Below are 19,700 nucleotides of genomic sequence, written 5' to 3'. Positions count from 1 at the left end.
AACAAGATCCAGCCAGTCCTGGGCGTATATGTGTGAGCGAAGAGGAAATGTGGTTTGTTTTCCTTTTCACAGCGCCGCTGCAAAGTGTTGGATTTCTAAAGGTTGAAGTTTAGAGATGTTGTTTATCCGTCTCGATGCCAGCACATGCAAAATGACCTCAGCTGCCACAGAGGCAACATCTTGCAAATGATTTGCACTGTGAAAACATGTTTTCTCATTTGCACTTATATAGAAAATACAGCAAATAGTAAGCCAGTCAGTCATTTCAAATAATAGCAAGCAATTTACATTGGGGAATTATTCATTGAGTCCTTGCTGAATTTGCAAGTTTGCTCACTTTTGAATCTTTGTGGTTGTTTATTGATTATGGTAGTAGACATGCAGTATGAATGTCATAAAATGTGTCAGTGAAATACATATTTGATCCCTTACAACTCCACCAAAATTCTGGCTCCCACCGATTAGTGTGTGCCCATGTGGCTAACAGCTGCACACAACACACCCATTCACAAATAGTCCTGATCTTAAATGGTCATGCGGAGAAAGCACATCTGTTTGAGGAATCCATTTTTGCATTCCAATCTCTATACCGCCACAGGCAAGATTAGAACATGTCAAAACATGTCAGGAACCTGCACAAGGCTGTAATGGCTGACAAAACATCAGCAAAAGACTTGGTGAGAAGGAGAAACCTATTGATGACATTATTCTGAAGTGGAAAGCACACCAAATGCATCGACTGGACTTTGTCTGAAGCTAGATAGTCTGGCCTTGTAGAATGAAGGCGACCATGAGCCAGAGTAAAGGAGCAGCCCCAAAGTACACAGCGGGACCTGGATCAGAAGGCAATTGTGACTAGTGTCTGGTATCAACTCAAGCCTCTGTGCGAGGAGAATTTAAAAATAAATGTGAGTATGACCTTAATCACTCCATCTCTACTGTCATGCTTGGAGTTGGAATCACTGTGTTTTGGGGTTGTTTTTCTCCAAAGAGGACAACGAACAGCCACGGATAAAATAGTAAAACCTTGGATATCAACCTACCAGAGCAGGGCATTTCATTGACGGGATGTCCCGCCCATTTTGACGATGGAGGATGAGAATTTGTTTTTTAAAAAAGGGCAAAGGGGGTGGAAGTGGGTTTTTGTCCATCCATTTTATCTTCCCTAACTGGGTCAAGTCAGACGTATATAGATTTAAAATATTTGCACTCGGAGCAGAATGGAATCTTGCAACGCTGTTTTGTGTGCTGGCCCTTTAACAGAGAGTCCAACTTAATGAGAGTGAGAGAGAGAGAGAGAGAGAGAGAGAGAGAGAGAGAGAGAGAGTGAGAAAGAGAGAGAGAGTGAGAGAGAGAGAGAGAGCGAGAGAGAGTGAGAGAGAGGACAAAAACACACAAGCAATACGCGCGGCTGTGTGAAGAAGCAATTGAGAGCTAAAATAGGCATCTTAGGTTGCATTTAATTTGCGCAAAGGGATGAAGTGCAATCAATAAAGCAATCTGAACAGTGCGACCCCGGTCCGAGCATCTGTGAATTTACCTTGTGTGACAGCGCTCTGTAACTTTAGTATATATCAGTGTTTGGCGTTGTTTGTGGGGTAAAAAGGGTCTCTCCGTGCTTATCTCATTCACTACCAGCTGAGTAAAAAAAAAAAAAATGGATCTCTGACGTCTTTAGCCGTCAAGTGCAGTAAATGAGTTAAAGATAATAACCCATATAATAACATGAAGATCCGCAGCTACAAGTCCGAAGCGTGGCAGAGACGCAATACATAAGAAGATGCATAATTAGGTCGTGGTGTGATCTCAACAATCTCCAGACCTCAACCAGATGAAAAATCCTTGGTGGGAACTGAAGCTTGTTTTTTTTTTTTTTGGGCCAAAATCCTTTCTGAGCTCTGTGTAAAACGGATGACCAACTCCAAGAAACACCTCACTATCGCTCTTGCTAACAAGGGATTCTTTATCTACCAAGTATATCTGATTTGCTTGGGAATCAAACAGTTTATATCATTAAAGAAATTGAGACTCTTAATTTCTTTGTGAGTGAGCAAACTGACAAATTCCTCTGAGGATCAAATAGTTTTCCGCATTTCACATTTGCCCCTTCTACAGATGGTTAAGAGGTGGCCACACCTTTTCACTCCCGGCCAGGTCGACCAGGTAGAGCTTTCCGCTGAGCTTCTGCTCCGTTTCCACATTCTCCTGCTTGATGTTGATGAGGAAGATGCTGTGACTGCGCGAACTGTGCTCATTCATGTCTGAGGAACAACATGAATTGGCCGTCATGTCCTTTCACGGCTTTAATTCATCATTTACGGCATGTAAGGGATAAGTACAACTCACTTGTGACGGCGACATGGCGGTTGACCTTGCCCTCGTCTATCACGTCCATGACCTCATCTGGACTGGTGACAAAGCGTTCAGTGCAACCCTTAGGGGAAGAGAGAAACGTTCATAAGAAAATGCACACATCGAAATAAACCATTTGATGCATTTGAAGAAAACATTTTGAATGCAAGGAATTGGAATATTCTTCAGTGGCCATGTCAGTCTGGTCCAAATTTAATCAAATACGCGTTACCGTTAAAACACAAGTAAAAGCTGCAATAGCTACAAATTAGAAGCAAGTGAAATCTTCTGAACAACAAAAAGTAGCAAATTGCTAAATTTCCCCCTATTAAATATAATATAAATAAGCAAAGGCAGCAAAAGAAAAAACAGAAAGGGTAGCCTTTTGGAAGGCAAAGAAGAATATTCCTGAATGTTTTTCGCTCAGTAGAAGAACAGAGGACACAAGTGAAAGCAGCAAGATATAAGATGTAAAGACTTTAAATGGGAATTAATATTTTCAGAGAAACAGCCAAGTCAGTGATTTGATCTCAAGCTAAAGAGCATGATATTAATATTAAGTGAAGCATGAAGACTTTTTGAAGGCGAATACGTTTTCAGTGACCAAATCAGTGGCCAAATAGTGCATGTTTTTCACTGACTGAAGACACAGGTGTATGCAACAAGGGCAGCCTACAAGCAGTAAGTGTGGATGTTTTGAAGGTAAAAAAATTGAATATCCTTCATGGTAGTCATTTGTCTGATTTTAATCAAACATGAAGGCAAGTAATAGTCTTCCTTGGCGAAGCCCATAGCCTTTGAACAAAGTGATCATGTTTTCACATATTGGAGTAAAAAAGGTATGCCAGCCAGACCCGAAACTCTGAGTTGTGTAACAAGTCAAGACTTTTTGAAGTCAAAGATGTGTAATTTAAGTCAATTATCTCAACCAAATTAAGAGGATTTTTACTAACCAAAGACGCAGGCAGAGGCAGTAGGAGCAACAAGCAAGCAAAAACTGAAGACATTTTGAAGGCTAATAGAATATTCTTCAATGGCAGAGTCATGTTTTTAAGACACAAGTGAAGGCAACAATTGATGACTTTTCTAATGCAAAACACGGGAATGTTCTATGCTTCCCACTGACTGAAGTCACAATTGAAGGCAGAAATAGCCATAAACAAAAGTGGGGACTTTTTGAAGGCACAACAGTGGAATATTGTACATATGTCTGATTTTAATCAAGTTAATGTTTTCAAACATTGAAAATAAGAAGGCAACAAGACGTTCAACAACTGAAGAATTTTTGAAGACAGTAAAAGTGAATATAAGTTTCATATCAACCAAATAGAGAATGTTGTACACTTATGAAAGATAAGAGCAAAGGCAAAAGAGGAACAACTGACATTTTGAAGACAAATAAATGGAATATTCCTCAACCCAAACCCAAAAGAGTTTTTCCAATTACCTAAGACACAAATTAAGGCTAACAGTTAAGATTTTTTTGAAAACAAGACATGGGAATCCTATTCAATGGCCAGGTAAGTAACCTGATCAATACCCAATAGAGTATGTTTTTCACTCACTGACGATAACGTGGCGGCAGTAAGGGGTACAAACCTCTACAAGACTTTTTGAAGGCAAATCCATGGGAATATGACTCTTGCAAGAAAGTGTTGTACACATGCACGATAAAGAGAGTGAAATCAAATCCACATTTGAGTGAGTAGAGGATGACTCACCTTCACATAAGGGACTCTGTATTTGTCTTCATGCACTGACAGATTGGTTTTGGTCACTGCAGAGAAGTGGAGCGAGAGAATGCAAGGTCAATGCGTTGCATTCCTCTAGCATGTACTGAAGGCCATATACACAAGACGGACAAAATATTAGAGACACCTATACAAGCGCTGATTAAAGTGCCAATTGTGTTAACTGAACAAAATGTCTCAGATTGTGTGCCTGATTCAGAGTGTGCTCTTGTAAGTGGCAGTGTGGCTCTCCCTATTAACGTTTTCGTGGGGGGACAAATCACAAGAGGTTAAGTGGAGTCGCTGTGCTCATTTCCACACATTCCTGGCTCACATCCCTCACTTGTAATCACATTTCGCTGCACAATGACGCTTGCATCAGCCTGTGTTTGTGAGATGATTGTAAATCCATCATTAGGCTGCCACTTCTTTTTAAATGATCCTCCTCAGCATACCGATTGGTTTCTGTCACCAATCATTCTGTCTGGGCCTCCATCAAATGAACATGAAGCGCAGTGACACCTTGAAGTTCCATTCATCAGGACTTGCCCTGATGAAGATCGTGGGCGAGCTGGAGCCCATTTGAGACGACCTTTAGCAAAAGAAGCGAGGCTTTGGGATTGGTGATGATTGGTCGCAGGGTACATATAGACAAACAATCGACACATTCACTCAGACAGTCTATTTATATTATTCAAATTATCAATATATTATTTGGCGGGTTACACCCTAAACTCATCGCACTGCCATGTTCATGTTTTGATGATTGAGATGAGAGGAGAAGAAGCGAACCCACAATTTAAAATCAATTTCTAATGACAATAACATTGAAAGTAGAGAAAATGGGCGGCTGCGTCGTTAACATGGTTAATATGGCACATGTAATTCCTTTCAATGGTCAGATCTTTAAAAATCACCACGCACCATCTAGCAGGTCCCGAATCTTATCCATGTAGATCTCAAAGTATGATACCTGCAAGTACATTAAAAAAATAAATTAATAAATAAACATTTGCAAGTGATACATGCACACTTGTGTCGGATTCATCTGTTCTGCCATGGCCTTATCCTCCAGCGTAACAAATACTGGGGGATTACTGCACTCTAAACATGGTGATTTATTGACGCTTGGCTGACAACCCCGCAGCCGGATTATTACATCACAGGTCCGAGCACATATTGTACTGTTTGTGTGACAAAACCGACCTTGATGTGGAATTCCAGGTTTTCGTCCATGGCAAATATGTGTTCAAAAATGTCTTCCGCGATCCGAGGGATGATGCCCATCCCCTGGGGGTCGTGAAGGTTTCCCTGTAAAAGATGAGATGTGAGTGAAGAGGAGGTGGAAAAGGGTGGGGGTCTTTGGAGTTGCTTTCCATAGGGACTTGGAAAAGTGGTTCCCTGCTGAGAAGAACGTGAGGAAAAGCGGATTTACAGTCAGCTTTAGTCATTAAAAAAAAGTCTCCTCCTCTTTGCCGCCCTGAGGGATCTCACTTTTGAATTATTGATGAGATGCTACTGTACCTCCATAGTGTGAGTCTTTCCCGAGGCGGTCTGGCCGTAGGCGAAGATGGTCCCGTTGTATCCGCCCAGTACATCTGAGAGAGGGAGATCAGAGACGCATGAAAATGGGGAAACTGCTCAAGTGGAGAACTGCAGTGAGGGGAAAAAAACAAAGCCCCACAAGTTGGAACAACTTGGATGACATCATGCAAGACTTCAGTTCAGAGAGCGTCCAACGATTAATGAAGCGTGCATCTTTTGCCTGTTCTTGTGCTTTCAGAATCTGTTTTCCAAATGAAGGACCTGCATGTTTTTGGAGCATTGAATGAGTCTATCTAGACACAGGAGCGCCATCATAAATGATGTCATGCGAGGGACCTCAGATCAACAAGCCTCCAAGGTTTAACTCAGTGAGAGTTTTTGCTACCAGTTTGTGTATCTTTGTTCCAAGAACACAAAATCGAATGAGGTCCTATAATAGCTCCATACGTTACAACATGATCTGATGAGCTTTTAAATTTAAATGGGATTGTTTCCAGATTACACCTGGTTTGATATTAAGACAGCATCTGACCCTATATATGATCAAGGAATAAACAGCATCTAAACCCACAGGTTGGTATCTTTGGCAATGCCCTGATAAACAAGCAAGTCATGGTAATTAAACGTGGAGTTAAACAAGGTCTCCCTGCATGACTTCCAGCACGTATACAGCCACCCATCTGCCTGTCTGAAACTTACACAATATCGCAATTAGCAAGGCACAGAGCCATGCCTCACAACACTCCTAATAAATCATAACAACCTAACGAGAGCTAAAATAGAGGAAGAAGAAGATGCTCATCACCTTGAACTGCATAGTTAGACCACCAAAGACTTATCAGATCTTTTCTCAGGAGACATTTTTTTTTCTTTAATCAACTATTCTTTTTCATCATCAATTGAGTCAAAAATCTGTTAGATAGATTATAGATTTTAACACACACATGCACACACATACGCATATATATATATATATATATATATATATATATATATATATATATATATATATATATGATCTAGAGCCAATCCAAAGTCTTTGGAAAATCTTTAAGTAAAACACATTATAGCTGACTAAAAATGGACCAAAAAAAGATAGTGTTCTCTAATCTTCGTATTTATTGTTCATTTTCACACTGAACATAATGACTTAATTCCTATATTATTTCAAACTGTAAAATAAACCCAAAGCTGGAAAACTACTGACTGAATAACTGACGGAATAAGTGACTGACTAACTGACTTATATAACAATCAACTGGCTAAAAAAATAGCAGCCAAACTTAGAAATCAAATGACTGACTAAAATGGTATTTATATAAACAAGTAAAAAAGTTAAAAAAAAAAATGCAAAGATCTCACTTGCCTGCCACTTCTCAGGCGCTACAGTGTGCTAAATCCTTCATCTCACATGTTCTCACTTTTATGCTCAATTCGTGTTTGCCTTTTCATTCTATTTTCCCTGAAACGCCATTGAATTAATGTAACTTGACAAATCAATCCCTTCCACGCTCCATCTGCTTAAATGGAGCGCCCCACTTGATGCGAACGTGGCACAAAAAATGTGAGCCTGAAGGTGGAAAATAAAAGAGAGATGCAGGTTGTTGGGGGTAGGTGACAGATGAAAGACTGTCATGGATAATAGCTGACTGTGAACAATGCTGTGTGCTTTTTGAAATGCGCATGTCACTTGGAATTGTTTTTCTCACATCCGTTTGGAAGACGCTGTTAATTCTCATAGCCAGTGAATGGATTCTGGAACTCAGCAGAGCGCAGGACTCTGCTCAGGCAGAGCAACCATGATGTCAACCTCCCTTGTTTCATTGGAAAATGTAAACACATTACAATACAATATTCGTCCACTGCAGTTCTGTACACAAGCATGTAATCGGGAAAACACATGTGTTTTATCTGTGGCTGTCTTTCAACTCCATGTAGTCAATGGAGGGAGGACCTAACATGTTGGACGTTACACCAAACGCAACCTCGTTCTGTAATGTAGTTCTGCACTGTCAAAGTATATATGTGAGCACATCGGCAAGCTCTGTAGGAGCCTAATCTTCTGAATCTAGTGTGTTGGAGAAGAGAAATAGCTAAAACATGGAGGATAGTAGCGCTCGAAGACTGGATTTTGACACCTGTGCTAGATGATGTAAACCAAATGTGGGCAAACTACGGCCCGGGGACCACATGAGGCCCGTTAAACATTTTAATCCCGCCTGCCCAACTTGAAAAAAATTAAATGAATAAACCTTGTTAATGTTTTATTTTGTAAATATTGTGGTTTTTCAAAGACATATATATTGTCGTAATGCTTTTGTTCACTTTCATTTAAAATTAAATGTATTTCTTTTCTCCGATGAGGTAAGGCTACCAAAACACTCCATCCGTCTGCTGCTGGTCTGGCCCATCTGTCAAATTTTAGAACCCATTGTGGCCCGCCAATCAAAATGTTTGCACACCCCTGATGTAAAGAGGGTTGAAAATAAATATAAGTAACTAGTAGCTAACATACGAACTAAGCAACCAACTGACTAATTGACTCACTTAGTAACTAACTAACTAAGAAACAAAATGACTGACAAACTAACTGGCTGAAGGACTAACTCACTGACTGATTAACTAAATGACTAAAAAAAATAATGGAAATGACTAATTAACCGACAGGTGAACTAACTGCCTAACTGATTTAGCATATAACTGACTAACCAACTGGCTGGTCGACTGACTGACTGACTAACTGACAGACTCATTAGAAACTGACTAGCAAACTGACTGACTGGTTTGCTAATTAATGTGATTTGTACTTACAAGCTAATTTACAAATTGATTAATACAATGCAACTTTATTTGTACAGCGCATTTCACAACAGTTGCAGCTGTGACAAAGCGTTATACACAGAGTAAAAACACAAAATAGCAATAATTTAATGACACTGAATGCAGTAAATTAAAATACAAATTAACGATACTAACATAGTAGATACCGGAAAAAAAAGTGAACAAGTCTCAAGTTGCAACAAAATCGCAGGAATAAAAATGCATCTTTAAACGAGTTTTAAAAAAAGGACAGAGATGTGACTGACACACTAACAGACTGAACAACAAAATAACTGAGTAACATACTCACTGTTGACTATGTAACAAACTGACTGACTAGATAACTAATAGACTGACTGGCTAACACATATTTACAGATTGACGAACAGACTGACTGGACTAGACTTGCTGACTAACAACCAAACTAAATTATTGAGTGACTAATAAACTGATTGACTTAGTATCATGCTAACAAACTGACTGACTGATTACCAAACAAACTGAGTGACTAACTATAACAACAAAATTACTAACCAACTCACCTACCAACTAAGCCGTCAAACAACCAACTAAATAGTTGATTGTCTGACCAACACACTGAATAACAAGCCAACTGAGTGACTAATTGCAAACAAACCATCACCTCTCAGCCACATTTATGCAGCACATGGCAAAAAGTAATTTAGATTAAGTCAGTCATGCTTTTTTAGTTATTATTTCAGGCTGGCCCAGTCCGCCCATCGTCGTCTGCGACAGCCAATCGGTGTCGGGGGCGCGCTTACTCCAAAACAAATAGTGTTGTATACCTTTTGCTCCCTCAGATCATAATGACATTGGCCCATAATTTTGATTTCACAATTTTTTTTATGTGCGTGTGAAGTACATTCTTAATGGCGATTGGCCATCGCCGATGGTGACTGACTTGAACAGGCCTCAATTTATGACGGGAGGATGACTGACATACTGACGTGGCCACTGTTTAGTAATCCATGTGAGTCGTCTGCATCTCTCTTAAAACCACTCCCAATTATTCCCAAATCCAACTTGTTGGGGATGAGCCGTCACAGAGTAGAAGAAAGCGACATTTCAGGGATTCACCTTTGACAATGTGCTTGGCACAAGTGTTGTAGACCTGCTCCTGGGTGGCATTTGTGGGGAACACCTGGTCAAATACATAGCACCTCCCCTGTAAAAGACAGAGACAACATTTTTTGTTTTAGTTCAAAAAGAAAAGGTTGCCCCATCATCAACTGTCATCGATCAATCAAATCAAATATCTTGCTGTAAAGCCAGTCAGCAAATATTGCTTCTGCGCACAGTGGACTTGCTTTACGGAGGATGTATCCCGTGGCGTTTACAAACACATGCATCATCACGCTATGCTTGTTGTGTCTTTTTTCCTTTGCTGCTGTGAATTGCAACTTCACACAAAGCAAGAAGGCATGGAGGTGAAGTCATTAAAGGCAGAATTCAAGGACTTGCCGAGCCAAGTCAAGCGAGTCGGACAAACAGTGTCATGAAGAGGTGAAACGCATGCAGCCAAGCGAACTACGCAGATAAGCTGCAGGAAGCAACCAAAATGGGTCTCTTTGTCAGTCAAAAGCCAGTGAAGCACTCATATTAAAAACTGAAAATAAACATCTATATTCATCTATTTTCTTTCACCACATATAGCTGTTTCCCCACAATTTAGTTACTAAAGATTCTTAAATAGAAAAGGCCAAATTGAATTTCCCTGCATAAAAACTAAGCAGTATTAAAGCTACAGTAATACATTTGTTTGTTTGTTTAGTTTGCTACATATTCAGGCTTAGAATGGTTATTTTAAAAATGTATTCAGATAGTTATGAGTACCCTGTTGAAATAAATTAAAAAAATATATTTATTTGTATGTTGAAGAAATGACTCCCAGTGTTGTTCACGAGGGAATGTTCCCCCATTGTTAATGTAAAGCACTTAAATCCTCAACGTAATCCTCACAATGAATATCGGCCTTTAAATAATAAAATTCTGCTGCCACTCATTCCGTGCAGATTCGTTTAGAATTTCCCGTAAATCAAAGTTGTTCCATCGTTTTCAATGTTACATAATCTACCATATGTAGCGTTGCTGCTTTCTATGAAGGCCATAGAATCCGTGGGGACGCTGTGAGCCACGATTACATCCTTTGAGATAAAGAGCATGCTAAATAATCCCCCGCAGTATTACTACAATGGAGAGGATCTTTGATGCTTTTTTTTTTCCTGCGACACAGTTCACAAAGCAGCATGTGGCAACCGGGTCTTTTTTGTGATTTATAATAATAGTAATATTTAGCCTTTTCAATCATTTTTTTTTTTTTTTTTTTATCAAATCTGTCACAAGAGACATTTATCTTGTTTACAATATAGACAGCTGCCAGCCTGGCATTGATTCACACTAAAGTGACAATTACTGGTAATTTAAGTCTAGTCAGCAAATAAAAAATTTACACCACCATTATATCTAATAACTTAACTTGAATGAGATTTTCCACAACATATTAAAGCATGTTTCGCTAAGTACATCTCACAAAATTTTGGAGCATCGAGTGTAGCAAACATATCAGGATTAACTTTCACTTTTAGTTTAGCTTTTGGCAAATCTCTAATTCCAAAAAGAAGGAGCACTATGAACAAGGAGAAAGAGATAGCAGCCACATACAGTGAGATCCAACACAAAGGCTGCCCTTTAATGAAACATAAGACATTGCACATGATGATTTGAGACATGTTCCCACAACCCAGACACCACAAATGAGACACAAACCATGATAACACATGATGACATCAGACTTGGAACATGACAGATGAAATATGACACATGAATGAGGTGAGACATGATAACATATGTGACATGAAACATGGAACAGAAACGAGACACGGTAATTCATGATGGTATGAAAACATGAGATGAGGAGACGTGATGGCATGACCCAAAACATGAGAAAGGGAAAATGATAACAGAGAAAGGAGATACAAAACGAGGCAGGAGACACGTGATTACGTGAAACAATGAAGCATGGGACTGCTGGCATGAGGCATGACAAATAAAAAAAAAGGTAATTATATACTAAATATAAACTATGCATTGCGGTTACAGTTTGGGGTGCTATTTTCTAAATCGCTCTCCCGCGTCCATAGCCGAATAAGTCCCCCGCCCCCTCTCCCCCAAATATTAAAATTGACATTTCAATCTCCCTGACCACATTATCACATTCTCAAATATATTCCTGTCTGCCAAGACAATGTTTCTCTTGCCACGGAGTGATTTTATATTAACTCTGGCAAACGTTCAGCAAGGGACGCTTCTCAATGCTGCTTCTTACTTAATGTTAGCAATCTTCTCTTTCCCCAGGTTCCCTGAATCTATGAGGTTCTGTTTGCCGTCCTTTCAATCTGGAATGCCGTTCGTTCCCTGAAGAGGCACTTGGCTGCTCCAGTGGCATGACACTTCCTGCCTTCTAGGTTCCCCTCCATACATATCACAACACTCCTACCTACTTTACGGCCTCACAACCAAAATAGGAAACATTGTTAAATTAATACATCAAAACTGAGCGTATTTGTCTTTTTAAAGGCAGAATCTCTTTGCATTGCATTGGATTGAGACTAATCTATAAAATTTCCTGAAGAAATGCTGACACCAAGCATTAGTGGAGAGGGGGGGGGGGAAAAAGGTAATTTGTTCCACTCAGCTGAATGAGTTAGACAGAGCGGGAGCAGCATAACACAATGACCTCCCACTTTACAGCTGCCGCGTTGCATAAAGGGATTTGATGCTTGTGACAGAGGGAGGAGACGGCTTTCCCTTGCAACAACATTAGCTCCACTTGCACAACCTAATGAGAGCCACTGTATCAAAAACGCTCCCTTTACAAAGATCATCATGCTCAGTTTCCATTGCATACAGTGAAAAATGGTCTTTATCCATCTGCTTCAGATTCAGCCATGAGAAGCCAATCGAAGGGCACATGTAGGCAAACAAACATTCATACTCACAGAGACAATTTAGAATCTTTAATTTATTTAAGGTGGTGAGAGAAGCAGGAACTCATTGGACAGATCAGCGATCGATCATAGCTCACGTCCGTCCATCCACATTAGGTCCATGGGTGAGCTGCAGCCTATCTGAGCTGATTTTTGGGTAGGGATGTATGGCAAACATTTACAGTATTCATCACAATTAATTCATCCACCCGGGGTCAGGTCGCGAAGGCAGCAGCTTTAGCAGAGAAGCCCAGACTTCCCTGACCCAGGCTCTCCATCCAGCTATTCTGGGGGGATGCCTGGAAACAGGGCCAGGTTGCAAGTAGAGCGCAAAGTGGAGTTTAACTGAGCAATTTTCTTTCTTTTGGTATTTTGCGTTTTTTGTTTGCGCCTTTGTGTGCCAATGTGGGTTGGACTGTAGTGTTTACCAGGCCAGTCCTCACAGGGTAGCTCATTTGCATCAAAATCTGGGTGGGATGGCGTTTGCAGTGCTTGACATGCGGAAACAGAAATTAGACTCGCTGGAGTTTGTGCATGACATTGGCACATAAACTGCAGCATTCCCCTTTTGGAAGATATAATTGGTGTGCAGACACAGTTACATCCACCAAAATCGTGTTAGACGACCTATGCTGCAAAATAGACCACCTTTTGCGTCTAACAAGTTCACAAACACAAATGAAGTTAAGCCCATTTTTATGTGCCAGTCTATCAGATCGCCTCATCGTCTCTCCAGCATGTCCTGAGTCTCCTCCCATTGGGACATGCCCAGAACACTTTGCCAGGGAGGTGTCGAGGAGGCATCCTAATCACATGCCCGAGCCACCTCATCTGAACCCTCTCAGATGATCAAGCTCCTCACCCTCAAGGTAGAGCCCAAACACCTTGGGGCGGAAGCTAATTTTGCCCACTTGTATCCGGGATCTTGGTTCTTTCAGTCACGAGCTGTGGGCGAGGGTAGGAACCGCTTCACAGTCATTTTCTACACAGAATAACATTCACACACTCAAAGTCTTCAATCAGCCTAACAAGCTTAGATAAAGTCCTTTAAAAGATTACTGTCACATCTGACTTGTAAATGTACTCAAATTATGTTATAAGTGTCAACAACCGCTATTGGTTATCATATTAAAAAAAATAGACACGTGGCATTTATACAGAGAGGTTCCGATAAACACTAAGTACAATGTCAAACGCCCACATGGACTAACAATCTGCTGTTGTCTGCCACAAAAACGTGTAAGACTGGAGGCAGGAAGAGAGACGGAGGGCTGAAGGAAAACAAGAAAATAATATCATATAATTTAGCAATGGAGATGCTTAATGTGGGGAGAAATAGATTAATACGAAATCAAATGTGAAACGTAAGCCATAAAACATGAAGCTTCAAACATGAAACAATCGTTTCAGAAAGTGGTGTTGGACACAAGAAATATCCGTAAAACAAGTTGTCCGAAATGAATTAGATGACTAAATATGCCTCTGGATTTACAGTTGTAATGAGGATCAACCTTCCCCTCAACTGGAGGATTCTGAAACCACAGCTTGCTCGTTTTGTTCTTTTTGCATAATCTTGCTGAAGTCATTTTCTTGGGGGAGAAAGTCCCACATGAGAGGAATAATCAATACAATTAAAGAGCATGCTGTTGCCAAAAAGCAAAAGCGAGCGAGTGAAGAATCAAGCTGCAGAATTGTGTTTCAAGAGAGGAAGGTGGAACACCGCACTTGAGCAAGTCTTATTTGAATTGCTTTTTGCTGCAATTGAAGTCATGACAGCTACTAAAACATCGTATGGGACTTGTTACAATCTCAGTTAAGCACATTTGAAAGCAGTAAAAAAATCATGTTTTTATTCGTGTATTCTGTAAATTGGCCATAAAAGGATGGCAATCATTTTCACAGCACTCGGTGATGTCGCTGATGAAACAAGAGACTTGAAACATGAGAAATAAGTCATGAAATATAAAACATGAGATATGGAACAGGTGGCAGGGTGCGTTATAAATGAGGCAAGATGTGAGACATGAGAAATAAAAGTTGAAACATGAGAAATGAAATGAGACAGGAGAGATTATGCGTGAGACGCAAAACAAGAGACATGAGAATGTAAATATTAAATGTAAAGCTTGAGACAGGAAAGATGACATGAGACAAAAATCACAGAAGAGACATGAGACTTGAACCTTACAGAACATGAGACAAACAAGAAGACACACGAGACAAAATGAAAAATGAGAAATGAAATGAAGCTGGACATGAAAAAGGAAACTTCAGACAACATCATAAGACATGAGAAATGACATATGAGATGAGAGATGAAGCATGAGTTCAGGGATGGGAGACATTACACATGAAGAAAGAGAGAAAGAAGAAAATATGAGGAATGAAAGTTGAGAGGAAATAAAACGTGAATCATGAGGCGTGGAAAACAATACACAGAGATCAAACTTGAGACATTTTGACATGAGCTAATAGAAATGAAACATGGCAAGATATGAGACACCATAAAACATGTTGAAAGTATAAAGGTTATGGTTTTTTAACGTTATTGTAAGGCATTATGAATAAATATGTCTAGGACTGCAACTAACGATTATTTTAATTCTCGATAAATAATTGATGAATTGGATTTTTAAAAATCATGTTTAAATTTCCATCCTTTGATTAAAAAAAAAACAAAAAAAAAAACAATACAAATTGTCAGTGCAAACAATGCAGAAAATTAAATGTCTTAACGGGCTTGGGCCATCTTTATTATCCAACACGCTTTTATCATATAGACCCTTGCGGACCCTGACGTCATCTTGTAACAGCTTTTTAATGCTAGGGTGAAGACCAGAACACCAGGTGAGGCTTCATACAGCCATTCTGGTCCTCGGCTATGGAAGACATCAGGTCCGCTGAGACTGTTGATATTTTTAAGAGAAGCCTCAAGATACACCTTTTCAATTTGGCTCCCAAATAATTTATTTTACCCCTTTAATTTCAAACTGTTTTATTTATTATTATTGTCATTTAGTTCTTAGCTTCTTTTATTGTTTTGTCATTTCGCATCATTTAGCGTTTTTACGACGCGTACATGGAGCTGCTTACATCGAGAATATTTATTGTTGAGAAGCGGCAATCCTAAGGGGTTATACAATTTTAACTTAAAAAAGGCATTTAAATGAATCATCGATTACCGAAAGTAATTGATTACTTTGATAAATGATTGGTTGATGATCCATCAATTAATGGTTACGCCACTAAATATTGGCCAGTTAGAATCACTGTTGAAAATACATATTAAAGTATGGAAGTATCTTTGGTAATCAAAAATAAACTACCAGTAATCAGAATTTGCTTACAAGCTATTTTCCATCTGTTCAGCCACAAAAGGTCACCAACAAAGGCCAATACGCATTTTAAACAGGTGACAAATTAAATAAGACTGAAATGTCATACAGAGACGCACACACACACACACACACATGCGGGGCGACAATACCCTGTGGATATGCCAAGTATAAATATTGGCTTGGAGCTACAATAATCCAATCAATGGACTAAACTATTGGGACCAGACTCCTCACTCAGGATGTCTGAAAGTGCGCTTTACTTTTTGGCAACTGCTTCAGGGTGGATTCTCACACCAAATATTATTGAGGTTACAGGCTCCAGTAAAGTCTTATTTCTAAAGAGGAGATGGTATAGAAATCTAAAGGATTGAAAAATAAAATGTAAGAACCAAGTGAAGTTGGACCCATTGTCCTGAAATGTACTTTTAGTTCACTGCGGGAGGAATGTTTCAACACAAAGCGTTCCCTCTTTCCACTTTCCTCAAGACATATTGCTCAATATTTGAAAGGCTGAGCTTTGTGAGATAAAAAGATTAAGCCACCCACACATGCTGAGGCAGACGAGGAGGCCACTTTTTACGCCCGGTGGCCCATCTCCTCGTTTGGACCCACTGCTGCTTTGTTTCTGTTAGTCTGTTAGTCATCTTTATATATTAATGCTGTCAAGCGATTCATGTTTTTTTTTTTTTTTTTTTTTTTTTTTACTTTTTAACTGAATAATCACCAAACATTTCCAGAATTAATTTCCGTTCATCCCATTTTTCAACTGCAATTTTTGTGAAGCTTGCAACAGATATTTACGAATAATATCTTGGAATAAATATAAAATATTTAAATTCAGAGATTGTTCTAATAGCTTTCTTTGATCGTTGAACACGATCAAAACAGAGTCATCTTTATGTATGTGTTGATAGATAGATAGATAGATAGATAGATTGATTCTCTCTCACACACACACACGATCATCATGTCAACATCCTTGAAGCCACAGCAGGCAACGTCATTAGCAGCTCTCCTCATTACGGCTGCGAGTCAAAGTGTATTAGTAGAACATTCCGTTTTTTTCCCTAATTCACTCCTCTGAGTGGTCCAACGAAGCACAGTTGACTGGCAAAGAGCCTACAGGGCAGAGTGCAAAGTAAAGTAGTAGTGATGCGTGGTGCTTGTGAAAATATACTGGTGTTGATCCATTCTTGTGTTCATAATTAGTCATCTGATGAAAGAATGAAAAATTAAGTGGAAAAACAACACGGTCAAAGATCATCAGCATTAGCAATCACAATCCATCAGTATTATAGTGAGCTGTATTTTTAATCATATGTGAGCCATTACGATAATGGATGGAGGGAATGGATGTTTTTATTTGGTTCGTTGGCTGTCTGTTTAAATGCTGTATGTCTGCGCTAAAGTTACCAGATTGTGTTGCAAAAAGGACCACTCTCCTGTGCTGAAAAAAAAAACTATGACAACTGATACACCTTTCATCACATTATAGTCAAGTCCAACAAATCTTTAGTCATTCAACCTCTACAAGACAAATGCCCAAGCTTTTTTGCCCATGCCAACTAATGTGATGGAGCGTGGCGTCACAGTTTGATGTTCATTTCGAGGATTTGCCATTAAAAATTCAGCTAACAGTTTTAATTTGACTTGTTTTCTGACTTTAGTTGTTTTTTTTCCCCATTGACAAGATACAAGGGGAGAAACGAGTCGATCGGAGCAAAAAATGCTGCATAATTCATCAAGGCGGGAAATTAGATGTTGGGAGGAAAAGAATGCAAGAATTTGTTCTTATTAACTTTTCACACAAGATAATGAGCTTAATATTAACCAACATATGGATAGGGGAGGACGATGGAGAAAATAATTAGTAGGCATTCAGTTGACATGAAGAAAATAAAAAAGACGATTTAAAAGATTTAGAAGCTAAATTCATTTGCCCATCTGCCTATCTTTGAATATTGGAATGTCTCCATCGCAGTCTAGAAATCTGAGATTGAATCTTTGTCAGAAAATCTCAAAGTGGAACGTTTGTTATCAGTCCTTCCTAGTATCCCATTTACGCAAATACCTAAAAGTCCCCAAAAACATCCCCTACTTTCTGCCGTCAAGTACATAAATGCCCTGGGCCACTACATGAACATATAAAATTAACTTAGTTACAATTGAGACTAATCATATGTCACTAGTTTAAAACCAAATCAAGGCCGCACCCCAAATAAAACTTTGGAGATTACCAATGTACATTTCTAATGACAAATAAAAGGCCTCATCCTTAATAACCATCTGAACGATAATGCCTACCTGATATTTGCAGTGTTTGAGAAAATAAATGGTACCAGGAAGTTAATGAAGAAAAACAATCGAGTTAATTACCAATATTTATGTAAATGCAAATAAAGACTTCTTCTCTAATAATCGCCCTAACTGTTATTGACGCCTGATACCTTTTTGCAATTAAGTAAGTTAAAAGCCTCAGCAATTATATGAAAAAAAAAAAACAATATAACTGTCATTGGGATCCCTCGGATCCCATTCTAAATATACAAATTAAGGCCTCATCCCCAAAAAAATGCCTTTCCCCTAATGTACGACTTACTGCAGTATAGAAAATAAAGGATCTATCTATCTAGCTATCCATCCATCCATACAGTGGTGAAGAGACGCATGGATGACTAAGACGCTGACGGCTGTGGAGGGTTGCCCGCAGTGTCACATTTGATAGAGCCCTCTGGCATGTGCAAACACGTAAACACACAAGACACACACAGTCTATGATAAATGATTTTGTTGCAATTTGAGAAAAAGACGCTCTAAATTATAACCCTCGGGTTGTTGTTTGTAAAGATTGCCGCTGAGTGTGTAAAATTAATGTGCAAAGTCAGCCACTAAAAAACAAGGTTAGCAGGTACATTTTTGAATGATGTAACAGTATACAGATAAAAAAAAAAACATCACATGCAAAATCTTATATTATCTTATATTAGTGTGCCATGAGACGATCATGTGTGCCACAGGAAATTACCAAATTTAAAGGGGAAGTCAACTGAAAAAATATTTTGTTGCAATAATGTTTTATGCACCTTCACTTGTCTTAAAATGACATTCTGATTAATATTGCGCTTGTAGAATATTAGTTAAGCAGCAAAATCCACCTGATTACAGCCATGTCAGCTCACTTCTGTCAACTGAAAATGACATCACAGTTGCGCAGGACTCAGGTAACGACCAATCACGGCTCATCTGTTTTTTTAGCTGAGCCGTGATGTCATTTGCAATCGATAGCAAGTGACAAAATGGACAGCCCCGGATTTTACTGCTTAACTCATATTCCAAAAACACAATATTAACAGGAATGCCGTGTTTAGACGTGTGGGACTGCATAGAACACATTCTTAGAAGAACATTTTGGGGTTGTCGTCTCCTTTCAATTAATCTAATCTAAATTATATCCATGCCAAAGGTTGTTCTACGAGAAAGTACAAATACGTACGGGCAATTGTGGCATCAGCGACTCATGCGATTTCAATATCAACCAGAAATCACTGCATGTCAGTTTATAATTTTTATGCCATTTTGTACGGTGGTGCAGCGGGAAACTTTTAGTACGTAAATTGTCCATCCATCATCTTAACCGCTTCTCCTCACAAGGGTCGCAGGGGGTGCTGGAGCCAATCTCAGCTGACATCGGGCAGTAGGCCTGGGACACCTTGAACTGGTTGCCAGCCAATCGCAGAAGGTAAAATGTGCTTTGGCTAAAGAAAGGTTGCAAAAATTGTTTTTGGTGAATCAATTCCTGCCTCCACGGGCAAATTTCAGCAAGACAGAAATTAGGCTGTAAAGATAACCATAGTATAGTATAGTATAATATAGTATAGTATAGTATAGTATAGTATAGTATAGTATAG

The 19,700-nt window shown here is 39.2% G+C and overlaps 1 protein-coding gene across 4 annotated transcripts in view; it reads right to left on the bottom strand.

Moving 5' to 3' along the window:
- The window catches only part of kif5ab (kinesin family member 5A, b), an 83,311-nt gene that overhangs the window by 49,274 nt on the left and 14,337 nt on the right, over positions 1 to 19,700 (bottom strand). For all 4 annotated transcript variants that reach the window (XM_088309644.1, XM_088309642.1, XM_088309643.1 and 1 more), the window contains exons 2-8: positions 9,546 to 9,633; positions 5,607 to 5,680; positions 5,289 to 5,393; positions 5,007 to 5,055; positions 4,074 to 4,129; positions 2,347 to 2,434; positions 2,137 to 2,261 (exon numbers count right to left, since the gene is read on the bottom strand). In XM_088309644.1, the coding sequence (XP_088165770.1) occupies positions 2,137 to 2,261; positions 2,347 to 2,434; positions 4,074 to 4,129; positions 5,007 to 5,055; positions 5,289 to 5,393; positions 5,607 to 5,680; positions 9,546 to 9,633 (585 nt within the window). The remainder of the gene's footprint in view (positions 1 to 2,136; positions 2,262 to 2,346; positions 2,435 to 4,073; positions 4,130 to 5,006; positions 5,056 to 5,288; positions 5,394 to 5,606; positions 5,681 to 9,545; positions 9,634 to 19,700) is intronic.

Source organism: Idiotropiscis lumnitzeri, chromosome 11, assembly GCF_059441095.1.
Source record: "Idiotropiscis lumnitzeri isolate Australia: NSW breed Sydney's pygmy pipehorse chromosome 11, RoL_Ilum_1.0, whole genome shotgun sequence".
NCBI classification, from domain to species: Eukaryota; Metazoa; Chordata; class Actinopteri; order Syngnathiformes; family Syngnathidae; genus Idiotropiscis; species Idiotropiscis lumnitzeri.
This window is presented reverse-complemented; position numbering and strand designations above follow the sequence as displayed.